At 37.7% G+C, this 12,342-nt stretch overlaps 1 protein-coding gene across 3 annotated transcripts in view; it reads right to left on the bottom strand.

Moving 5' to 3' along the window:
* Window positions 1–12,342, bottom strand: part of LOC310721010 (putative C-type lectin domain family 20 member A) — a 49,562-nt gene extending 37,220 nt beyond the window's left edge. Inside the window, exons 1-2 of one of the 3 annotated variants that reach the window (XM_083532204.1) lie at window positions 12,271–12,323; window positions 11,447–11,504 (exon numbers count right to left, since the gene is read on the bottom strand). In XM_083532204.1, coding sequence (XP_083388330.1) covers window positions 11,447–11,492 — 46 coding nt within the window. In that variant the 5' untranslated portion in view covers window positions 11,493–11,504; window positions 12,271–12,323. Of the gene's footprint in view, window positions 1–11,446; window positions 11,505–12,270 lie in introns of all 3 variants that reach the window. The other 2 variants (XM_083532205.1, XM_083532203.1) reach the window with 2 other exon arrangements.

Here is a 12,342-nt window from a genome sequence, read left to right as displayed (position 1 = left end):
CATGTTTCTACAGCCATTCTTGAACAGAGTTTTGCAGTGTGGATGTTCAGGGAGCTGCTAGAAGAGAACACTGCCATTAGAAAGCAGTTACCATGAAGGGAGGAACAAAACGTCTGCAACTCACCTGCAATTCAGGTTCTTCTTACATATCCATTGACAGTGTTGGTGTTTTGATGTTGATCTTGTTGTCCGTCGTGGCACCTGTGAGAGGGTCTGATTCATTACGCAGCAAGTGAGCAGTCTTTTCTACGTTAAATAAGGCAAAGTTAGAGAGGAAAAAGATTATATATCATTCAGTAACACACATGGCATCGAAAAAACATCGCGTGGCCTCTCTAAAGAAAAGCTAGAGATACTTCACTGCTCTTGGTCTACACACAGTTTTTAACGGCATGTTTGACAGAAGCCCTTATTCAGAGCAACTGACAATCACACCATTTACACACCTACAGGTTTGAGAGTCAATTTCACAACCTTTCAGCCAGAAGTCCAACACGTTAACCATTGAGCCACTAAGTACCTTTGTAGAGTCTCTGTAGAGGATTAACAATTTTGATCCAATCTAGTTCAAACTGCTGAACAAGTTCCTGCTGGTTCTAAAAAAGAAGTCAGAACACACAGGGCATCACAGTTTGCTCTGTATAAAGCAATTTAGCTGCAAAGCTATATGTTCATGCTGACCATGTACACCACCTAAAGCTCATACAATCATGGTTGTAGAGAAGAGATGTCTTTAGAATGCACTATGAAGAGAAGAACAAAACATGAAAACAAGATTAATCAGGCCAGACCATCTTCTTTTAGTATGGTCTCTCTGGAGCTACACAGCTCCATTGTCATCAAGGTGTGATGATCTGTATGCCAGAAATTTAAAAGGAGCTTCTAATATCACATAGCTCCCCCTTGTGTGCTATCAAGGTAAAATTCATTATATGTCTTTTGGGTTTCATTTTAAAAGATAAAACTGCCTGAAGCACCTTCACTAAGTGTGTGTATTGGTGGAACAGTGGTACAAGCCATGCCTTTGGGCTCTGTGGTTGCTGGTTTGAGTCCAGCTTACTTTGCCCCTTATTGATGATTATTTTGACTTGCAGGTTGCAAAAGATCAATTTTAACAGAGCCTTCTGTTAGGAGTTCCTGTGGCATATATGACTGATCTTTGCCTCTGGTCCTAGAGGTTGCTGGTTTGAACCCAGCAATGCCTCTGTAACCTGTTCTACTTATACCCAGGATTTCTTGCCAGGGATTGAACCAGTGACCTCATGCACAAGAGGTGAAGCTCAACTAACTGAGCAATACGAATGCACGAAAACAACCGTTTTTAAAGATCTTTTAACCCGGATCTAAAACAATGATGCAAGTTAAAAAAAATTATGAAATAAATGGATGAGCTGAATTTGAACCAGCAACCTCTTGCTCAAGAGACAAAGCTCATCCACATGAGCCATAGGGCCTTGTACAAACAGTGTTTTTTTTAAAGGTCTTTTAACCAGATCTTTTGCTAACTGCATGTCAAAACAAACATTAGAACATGGCAGCAGGAGCTGGACTTAACCCAGCAAACTTTGAGTCCAGAGATAAGGTTTCTACCACTGAACCACCAAGTACCACATGCATTAACACTGTCCCTGGTGTTTTTATCTTATAAAATGACATGCCAAAATAAATAGAAATAAAATACAAATCTGCCAGAACTTTAAAAAGTATCTCCTAATATCACATAGCTTCCCCTTGTGTGCCTTGACATTCTTATACACACTTTTTACAGTATGTTTGGCGAGACCCTTATTCAGAGCGACAAACAATAACACCATTTACACACTGCCTGACATGAGACTCAAACTCATGATCTTCTGTTCAGAAGACCAACAGCTTATACACTGAGCTGAGTTTCCTGGTCACCATTAGTCATCTTTATTTAGACCTTCTGAAGAGAGCATTTGAGTTAAGCTGGACTTGAAGCAGTGTAACTATGAAGGAGGTTCTGTGATGAATAAACCACTGTGTGTTTGCTGCCGTGATGGGAAACTCATCAGTAAATGGGTGCTGTGATGGAGTGGAGCATGAAAAGTGAAAGCTAGCCCATCTGATCCGATTCCACAGAAGAGTCCCTGTAGCACTAACTGCTGAAGAAGTTCATGCTGATTCTAATAACTGTGAGTTTTTGAGTTATGTTTCGGTTACGTTCCCTACTGTGATCCTGATAAGATTGTAGGTGCTGCGGAGGTCGAGCTTAGTGAAGAAACGTGTTTCCCAGAGCTGTTTGAGAGCAGATGGCACCAGAGGGAGTGAGTATGGCACAGTGATGGCATTCAAGCCTCTGTAGTCAATACAAGGTCAGAGATCTCTATTCTTTTTCTCCAAAAAGAGAAAGAGTCAGCCACAAGAGTTATGTTAATTTTGGAGGATCAGGTTTATGGAATTGTTACAGTTTGAGGAAATCTCTGGAGAGCGAGGATATGCTGCAATCAGATATACAGCTGTGCTGTGATGGTAATCCAAGTCTGATGAATATCTGGATCAGATTGGTTTCTCTTCATGACTAGTCCTCTTGTATTTGCCTAAAATCTGATTGGATAGAAACTCCAACATAAACAGACACTCAAAACTATGAAATGAAGACAAAGTTTGGGAATAATTGAGTACATATTTATGGACAAAAATATATTACAACTTAAGCCAGTGACTCTAATAACGTTCACATCACAATAAAAAAAAAAAAAAGAAATCACAAATTCTGAACAGCAAAACGTCAAACGAAAATAAATCAATTGTGTGGAAGTTATTGTATGTGGAAATAAATTCATCTTGGGATGAAATTACAATTTGGTGACTTTTTTAGTAATCAAGTAATACATGAATCTTGAAAGTAAATAAAAGTGAGCAAAATTTTAAAAACTAATCACAATCTGAAAATAAAACAATGAAAACATTTTACACAATTTATGGACAAAATGGTAATAAAAGTTAAATATCAAATAAATCATACTCTGCACTATAAACTGATAGCAGCAAATAGTTTTTTTCTTGAATGGTTCTATAAAATGTTCTAAATTAAAATGGGGGAAGAAGGGGGGGAATCTTATAAGAGCAAATGGGAACTAAATGTAGAATTTGGAAGCTCAAAAAGAAGCACATAGAGATCTTATGTTTAGACTCTGATTTACTTTTGAATAACATTTCACACTATGCACAGGTGTTTGATTTATTCCACACATTCTTCAAAGCTACAAATGGAATCGTCAGCAACACAAAGAAATGCACACGAACTCAGGAAGACAGGAGACACAGGGAGACTCGAGAAGGGAAAACTAAAGAAGCCAGGAGACTCAAACCAACACTGATCCAGATTCAAATAGAATTATAAAGTCAGAAAAATAACAAGACATATCTAAAGACAAATCTAAAGATTATTAAAAAATCTAAAGACATATCTAAAGACAACAAGAGCCAAGGCGAGAGGGGTAACTTAAATACACACCACTAACGAGGAGCAGGTGGGAGATTAAAAAACAGTTAGGGGCTAGGGAGTAGGGAATAAGGGGCCCAATGGCGGCATCTGGTGGCCAAAGCAAAAATTAACATCCCAAAATGGCCAGACCCCTACACCACATGCTTGTTTTCTGGCAGTATTATCAGGCTGTAATTTACAGACCAGCGCCAGCTATTGATATCATTGTACAATCCGACTCAGGGAGATGTTGCTAGACCTTTGCTTCTTTTTTCAGTCGCAAACAATTAAGATCACTTTGGTTTGCATCCAGGTCAGTGTACATCACCCTGCAGTGTTGTGCCATGACACTCTTGTCAGTATCAGGTCATAATTGTGAGGGACACTTCTAATTAAGGATACACTGGTTGGAAGAAGACCATTTGGAAGCATTTTAATTGAATAAAACGCACAAATTCTTTTTGAAAGACCAGAGGGCAACCTCTTTATGCCCTCCCCAAGCCCCCAGGTCCAACATTTAATACATTCATTAATAAATAAATTCATATCATCTGTAGAAAATTAAATTTTTTTCTGTACATACTTCACAGTTATGCAAAGGGGGTGGGGTGGTGGGGGGTGGGTCGAAATAAAATTCAGATTCATCATGACCATATGCAATTTGTACAGATTTACATTAAAATTACATTTTTAAATGCAGTTTCATATTTAAATGATCAAATTAAGTTTTGCATTAAAAAAAATAAAAGGAAGTAATTTGAATTGAAGATATTTGCTTATTCAAACTTAATTATTATGATTATATTTTAAAAGATAAATTGAAAGAATTCTTAAATGATTAATCAAAATTTTCTTTTAATTAATGATACTGATTGCTATTTTTTTTAGTTCAGTCTGTTCTACCAGTTTGGATAAGCATTGAGAATTAAAACATACCTGGGATATGGAAATTGGTGTTCTGGGTTTGCTTTACTAGTTCTGTTTCAGATCTTGCCTCTCTAAAAAGAATCTCTTTACTTCACCTGTCCACTTAATTCTGGAAAGATTACGACATGGACAGATTGTCTTCTTTTTTCCTTCACACTCCCGAATCCTTATTTCAACACAAACAAATGCTGACCCACCATCTTCCCATTTCAGCACAGGAAGCAGTTAAGCAAGATGGTCATCAAGTTCCTTTAAGTGTGGAATTTCCATGTGTCAATTTTATTTGCATAAAAATTCAGCATTCAGCATGCGCAATATTGTCGTGTCTCCTTTATAAACTTATTATTGTCTCTTTTTGGTAAATCAAAGGTAGAATTTTCAGGCAGTGAGATGAAAACTAACCGATTAGAAAACCCACCACATGCTTGAAATTCCACCCCCAGCCCCCCCACCCCCTGTCTGTTACTGCTGAGCATGAGTGTACCGAAAGCCTGATTATTTCTCTGCTAAGGAACGGCAGAAGACAGCCCAGATCAGGTCAGCACACGAATATTACAATGTTATTTCAACTGCATTCTTACTGTTTGAATAGATTTTCTTGGCAAATGAAAAGTAGCTCCATTCTCCAGTGTTGGATTTACAGCTAAAACAAACCTCAGCTTCGACTCTACAACTATAAAAACAACGAGTGCTGTTTTCCATAGGAAAAGTGTAACCTAAAACCAGCTTTCAGTGTCACAGGTCTAAATGTAAGAGTTTATGTCTGTGTACAGACAGAGTAGCTTGTTAAAAAAAAACTACAATTAAAAGTAAATCAATTGTACAAATAAAAGTAAAACATGATGCCAATATGATTAATTGCTAATATATGATATACATAAAATGAAAATGATCAATTCTCACCTTCAATCCAATGTGGAAACTGTAATGAATTGTCATTTTTCGCAAAGTTTCTTTGGGTACAGCTTTGGCCTCTTTAGTTCTCAACTAAAGAACCCCATAGTTCTGGGATGAGGTTGAAAGATTCTAGAAATAGATCAACCACAATCTAATCACAATCATAAATTGTGCGAATGCTGATCATGGACGATGTGTTACTGTGACATTTCAGGTGTCTGAACCTAAAACTTTTTCCAGGAAGCACTAGTAGACGAAGGAGATGTTAAACTCTCGAAAGCAACCGGATTTGTTTTAGCAATTCGTGTCTGTAACTCAGCTTTTTATGCATTTCTCAGATGTCGACATGAAGCAGGTGACTGTTGAAGTTCTAGCCAAATTGTGGTGCCAACTACATGTGGATATACAGATGTGTCATCCGATAATGTTTCTTTAATATCTGCAGAAGAAGTTTAGACTTTTTCTAAATTCTGATCCTTTGTTTAGTTTTGTTATGGATTCTTTTGAATGAGGTGATGATGAGTCTGATAGTGTAGTGGTGTTGTGGATGAATATAAAATATACACTACTATGCACAAGTTTTGGGTGGATGCTGTACAAAAATAAAATAGTTCAATTAGTTCACTGCTGCTAAGTTTAGGGTGCGGAAGGAACCTACACCATGACGAGACTGAGCACTTCAACAAGACACAAGGTAGATCTACTGCATCAGCAAGGTCTCTCCTGGGCAAAGATCTCAAGATATGCTCTTAAAGCTACTTTGAGGAAGCACAAAGAAACAGGCAATGTTGAGGAACATAGATGCAGTGTTCGGTCAAGAAAACTTAGCAGATCCAAATCCCTTCAACATTGGAAGATGTTTAGTGGTTCCATCACCAAAGACTGGCAGAAATCAGTGGGACTCAGGTACAAACTTCTACTATCCAGAGCAGTCTGGCCAGAAGTGGTCTACATGGAAGAATTGTGATTAAAAGCCATACCTCCAACATGGAAACAAGGTTAAGAGTCTCAACTATGCACAAAAACAGGAACTGGGGAGCAGAAAGTCTGAAATCTTCAGCTATAGTAAAAAATCAAGTTGTTTGCTTAAGGCCTGGAGAGCAATACAATGATGGGTAAACAGTGAAGCATGGTGGAGGTTTCCTTGCAAGTTTGGAGCTGGTGTTTTTAATGTTGAGAAAAATAAACAGATGCTTCTCCATCATGCAGAACCATCAAGGAGGCATCTTATTGACCCAGAATTTATTCCACAGCAGGACAATGACTTCAAACATACAGCGAATGTCATTAAGAACTCTCCTCGATGTGGAGAAGAACAAGTCCTGGAAAAGTTTTTGCCTGATGTCAAAATCATAGATTCTGTTTGGGCTTAACTGAAGAGAAGGAAGTAGGTGTCTACATCCCCATAAGATCTGTGGTTAGTTCAAGATGTTTGGACCAAACTACCTTTAAATACTGTGTGCACTTGTACCCAGAGGTTTTCATGCTGTTTTGGAGGCAAAGGAAAGTCACACCAAATATTGATTTGGATTTTTCTTCTGTTTATTTACCTTCTATTTTGTCAATTGATATAAATAAACTATTAACACTAATTTGTGAAAGCTTTTTTACTTTACAGCATCTTTTCTTTACATGCATTAGAAGCAAACTGGTTATTACATTTGACATAGCAGGTATATTATACATGACTATTTAAAGCACACATACAAACAGTCTATTAGCTGCTTCTGTCACATTCTATATTGTTTCTTATTAAAATGTTTATTTAATATTACACAGTAATAGATTCAATCCTGGGCTCCAGTATTTAAAAATGGTCGCGTTTGTACCCATGCTAAGTACTCGCTTCCAATAAACAATAAGAATATGCAATATTTAATATTTGTCATAAAATTGACAATCCGAAATTTTAGGTGCTAAAAATTTTTTACAAGCAGTAAGAAAAAAAAAATTCTCTCTTAATTCCTTCACTTGTAGCAAATCCCTGAAACCCCCTTCTGAGTAAAAGTATAAATTAATGGAACTTCTTTGAGTTTGTTACCTACTTGACATGAAGGTGAGCATCTAGACTTTAGGTTACATTTTAATTACAGTTTAATTTCAGGTCATCTTTTTCTTTCTTGCGGAAGATGTTTCCATCTGACTGCACCTTCCAGGTGATGGTAGTGTTCATCAACATGCCATTTTTCGCCAGTTTCTGCTTTATCTAAGGATTGAAACCAGGATTTTATCAGTCAAACAAATAAAGAAGACAAATACTTTTCACCTGGAAGCCAAAATTTTGCAAATTAGATAATTGTTTTTTGGAATATCAGAAATTTAAACCATTGATGACATTGGTGTTGAAGCTCTAAATTTGAGACATCATGTGACTCACTTGCTCAAAAATGGAAGATTTCATGGCTGCAGGATCGAACACACTCCCATTAGACATCACCTGCAGTCTCACTGTCTGACTTCTCTTTGGGGAAACTGTGGAATACACACACATATATATATATATATATATATATACAGTGAGGAAAATAAGTATTTGAACACCCTGCTATTTTGCAAGTTCTCCCACTTAGAAATCATGGAGGGGTCTGAAATTGTCATTGTAGGTGCATGTCCACTGTGAGAGACATAATCTAAAAAAATAAAAAAATCCAGAAATCACAATATATGATTTTTAAACTATTTATTTGTATGATACAGCTGCAAATAAGTATTTGAACACCTGTCTATCAGCTAGAATTCTGACCCTCAAAGACCTGTTAGTCTGCCTTTAAAATGTCCACCTCCACTACATTTATTATTCTAAATTAGATGCACCTGTTTGAGGTCGTTAGCTGCATAAAGACACCTGTCCACCCCATACAATCAGTAAGAATCCAACTACTAACATGGCCAAGACCAAAGAGCTGTCCAAAGACACTAGAGACAAAATTGTACACCTCCACAAGGCTGGAAAGGGCTACGGGGAAATTGCCAAGCAGCTTGGTGAAAAAAGGTCCACTGTTGGAGCAATCATTAGAAAATGGAAGAAGCTAAACGTGACTGTCAATCTCCCTCGGACTGGGTCTCCATGCAAGATCTCACCTCGTGGGGTCTCAATGATCCTAAGGAAGCCGAGAAATCAGCCCAGAACTACATGGAAGGAGCTGGTCAATGACCTGAAAAGAGCTGGGACCACCGTTTCCAAGGTTACTGTTGGTAATACACCAAGACGTCATGGTTTGAAATCATGCATGGCACGGAAGGTTCCCCTGCTTAAACCAGCACATGTCCAGGCACGTCTTAAGTTTGCCAATGACCATTTGGATGATCCAGAGGAGTCTTGGGAGAAAGTCATGTGGTCAGATGAGACCAAAATAGAACTTTTGGGTCATAATTCCACTAAGCGTGTTTGGAGGAAGAAGAATGATTAATACCATCCCAAGAACACAATCCTTACTGTGAAGCATGGGGGTGGTAGCATCATGCTTTGGGGTGTTTTTCTGCACATGGGACAGGGCGACTGCACTGTATTAAGGAAAGGATGACCGGGGCCATGTATTGCGAGATTTTGGGGAACAACCTCCTTCCCTCAGTTAGAGCATTGAAGATGGGTCGAGGCTGGGTCTTCCAACATGACAATGACCCGAAGCACACAGCCAGGATAACCAAGGAGTGGCTCTGTAAGAAGCATATCAAGGTTCTGGCGTGGCCTAGCCAGTCTCCTGACCTAAACCCAATAGAGAATCTTTGGAGGGAGCTCAAACTCTGTGTTTCTCAGGGACAGGCCATAAACCTGACTGATCTAGAGAAGATCTGTGTGGAGGAGTGGGCCAAAATCCCTCCTGCAGTGTGGTTTAAAACTACAGGAAATGTTTGACATCTGTAATTGCAAACAAAGGCTCCTGTACCAAATATTAACATTGACTTTCTCAGGTGTTCAAATACTTATTTGCAGCTGTATCATACAAATAAATAGTTTAAAAATCATACATTGTGATTTCTGGAATTTCTTTTTTTTAGATTATGTCTCTCACAGTGGACATGCACCTACAGAGTTGTGTTTCTTCTGCAGTACCGTGCTTTGGTCAACAGGTGGATTATCTATCTAATATATGCACATGCGCAGATGAAAAGGAGATTCAACGCAAACTTTTTTGATCGGCGCCATTTAATGGGAATCAATTTAAACAAAGTTCACAGTACAAAAAGAGAAAACAAGCAAAGACTTTTCCTTGTAGACAAACAAGTTGGTTAATCGTAAATAAGTGATCGGATATTAGTAGGCTATTTCAGGTTCCCTGGTGGTCTAGTGGTTAGGATGCTGCGGCCCGGGTTCGATCCCCCGGTCAGGGAACCAACCCCAGCCACTTTCAGTGATGGTCCCAAGCCTGGATAATTGGGGAGGGTTGTGTTAGGAAGGGCATCCAGCGTAAAAATGTGCCAAATCAAACATGCGGATGATCCACTGTAGCGACCCCTAATGGGACAAGCCGAAAGAAAGGTTTTTTTTTTTTTATTCTTAATTTAGTTTTGATATGTTTTTGATATGTTTTAACTAAACAACATTACATTAACTTTATGTAATTAACTCAAGTTTACTGAAATCAATATTTTTAATTAAATGCAACCTAACTAAGTTACGTGGAACCTGTTGACATAAAAAAGTTTAGTAAGTCCAACATATCATTTTTTTTGAGTGTGTGTGTGTGTGTGTGTGTGTGTGTGTGTGTGTATATATATATATATATATATATATATATATATATATATATATATATATATATATATATATATATATATATATATATAAACCCCTCTGTTTACATTGATAGGAAGTTGGATCCATAAGTACTTACTGTTATCACAGAAAAAATTCAACTGACTGGTGCATACTTCGCCAGATATATATCCGTTTTGAAGCACTGCGCAGTCTTTAGAGCCGTATAAACTGTCAGGTTCTCCAGGACTCCATGGGACGTTCGAAGCCTCGGTCCCGTCTGACCACTTCCAAATGTCCATGGTCCTATGCAGACCAATCCAGGAATCACCCTGGGAAAGTCTAAACTGCACGCAAATGTCATCGTCTTTACTGTTAAGAATGATGGCCAGGTCCGAGTGATATGTGCGGCAGTAAACCTGGGCATCAGGCCAGGTCATTGAAGAACCGATTGGAACGAACCTTGCAGCGCCAATGAATTGAGCTGTGAAATAGCAAAAAATAAATCATATAAATAAATTGATAATAAGGCACACATACACAGTAAATATAAAACCAACAAAACAGGACATTGTCTCACCATCGTAGCAGATGAATGGTCGTAGTATGTAACAATCTATATCATACCACTGATTATTTCCTGCTATTATAGTACACATTTCCATTTTCCAATAATTATCAGGTTGTCCCGGGTACCAATTTGTATAAATGGTATCGGTCAGTGAGACGTTATTTATGGTCCAGCGCCAGTTATAGATATCATTATACAATCCACTCCAGGCAGGAGTTATCAGACCCTTGCTTGTAGATACTTTCTTCACTCTTAACCAATCAGTATCACTTAGGACGGTTGCCAGGTCAGTAAGCCTGTGCATCTTTCCATGTTGATGGTGTCATTATCAGGTCATAATGGTGAGGGACGGTTTTCAGGACGGATACAGAGACTGGAAAGAGACCTGTTGTTAACAGTCACAATGGAGGGTTTTTAAGAATGAATGTCCTGTTTATAGTCCTGCCACAGCATCACATTTAGATTTAAGTCTGGACATTGACTAAGCCAGTCCAAAACCTTTCTTTAGTTTTGTTATGTTTTTTTAACCCTTTAATGAAACCAAATGTAAAAATTTTAACTGCATTTTGTATTTACTTGGGTTTTCGTTGTGCATTATTAAAAATTAGCTTGAAAAAAAAGTGGGAAAAAAATACTTCTAGCACTTTACATCATTAATAGACCTACATGTATGCAATGTATTACTGCTCCCCAGCTATAGAACTGAATTTACAATCAAGCCAAAACAGGTTTAAATGTTCTACACTGTTACTTGAGCTGCGTACACAATCATTTTTTTCCCCCGCTCTGACTGAATTCACCTTTAAACCCCAGCAGTGCAGGTAACTGAACCATGAATATTGCACTTTGTGTCTCCATTCATAATCCGTAAGCAAAAATAATAATAGTTAATAAAAACACTCACTAGTGAGATACAGAGTGAGATGCAGGAAGAGATGTTTTTGCTCCATGGTGTACTGTAGCTGTGGAGTCAGGAAAACAGAGAGGAATCAGAAAAACGAGCAAAATATATGCAAATAGACAAAATATACTTAATCTTTAAACACACGCTGCTGTGCAGTTCCATGACAGAGTTTCAAATAACACCCAAACACTCCATTCTGAACTTATGATTTCAGCACATTTTTGCTTATACATTCATAAATCCAATGAAGACATTTAACTGATAGTTGTGTACATAAGTTTTGTCCACAAGCAATAGCATTTTTGTAACTTTGCCCCTGTATGTCCCCATAGTGAGTTTCTTATACGAAGGCTTTTACAAAAGCATTAAAGTTACAGTTGGGTTCATAAATATTTGTCCAGAAGTGCAACGTCTTTGCAATTGTACCCTGTTATGACACTACAGAGGATTTAAAATGAAGTCATGATAGAGTGACTGTAGACTTTTATTGTAGACTTTTCAACAGGGTCAAGAAAAACATTGTATTACCCATTGAGGTAATATTCCCACAGTCCCTTCCTTTTTTTTGCAGGGTAAATAGTAATTGAACAATTGACTAGTAATAAGCCTCATGATCAGCCAATTTCCTGATTTATTAAGGAGCTATCAATTCAAAGGCAATTGATATATTTACCCACACTTTTACATGCAGCACAAACCCTTTTTTTTTTTTAAAAGAGAATAAATAATTCATTAGCTCATAAACATAAACAATATGAACACTACCCAAACCATTAAAAAAATATATAAATAATGCATGCAGTTCAACATCCATTAAATCGTACCTTGATTCTGATGTTGTTTCTTCAAAAGCTCTCTTTACCTCTGTCTATCATCACCGCTAATATGAACTTAAC

Source organism: Silurus aristotelis (genome assembly GCF_946808225.1).
Source record: "Silurus aristotelis genome assembly, chromosome: 27".
In the NCBI taxonomy this organism is placed as follows: Eukaryota; Metazoa; Chordata; class Actinopteri; order Siluriformes; family Siluridae; genus Silurus; species Silurus aristotelis.
This window is presented reverse-complemented; position numbering and strand designations above follow the sequence as displayed.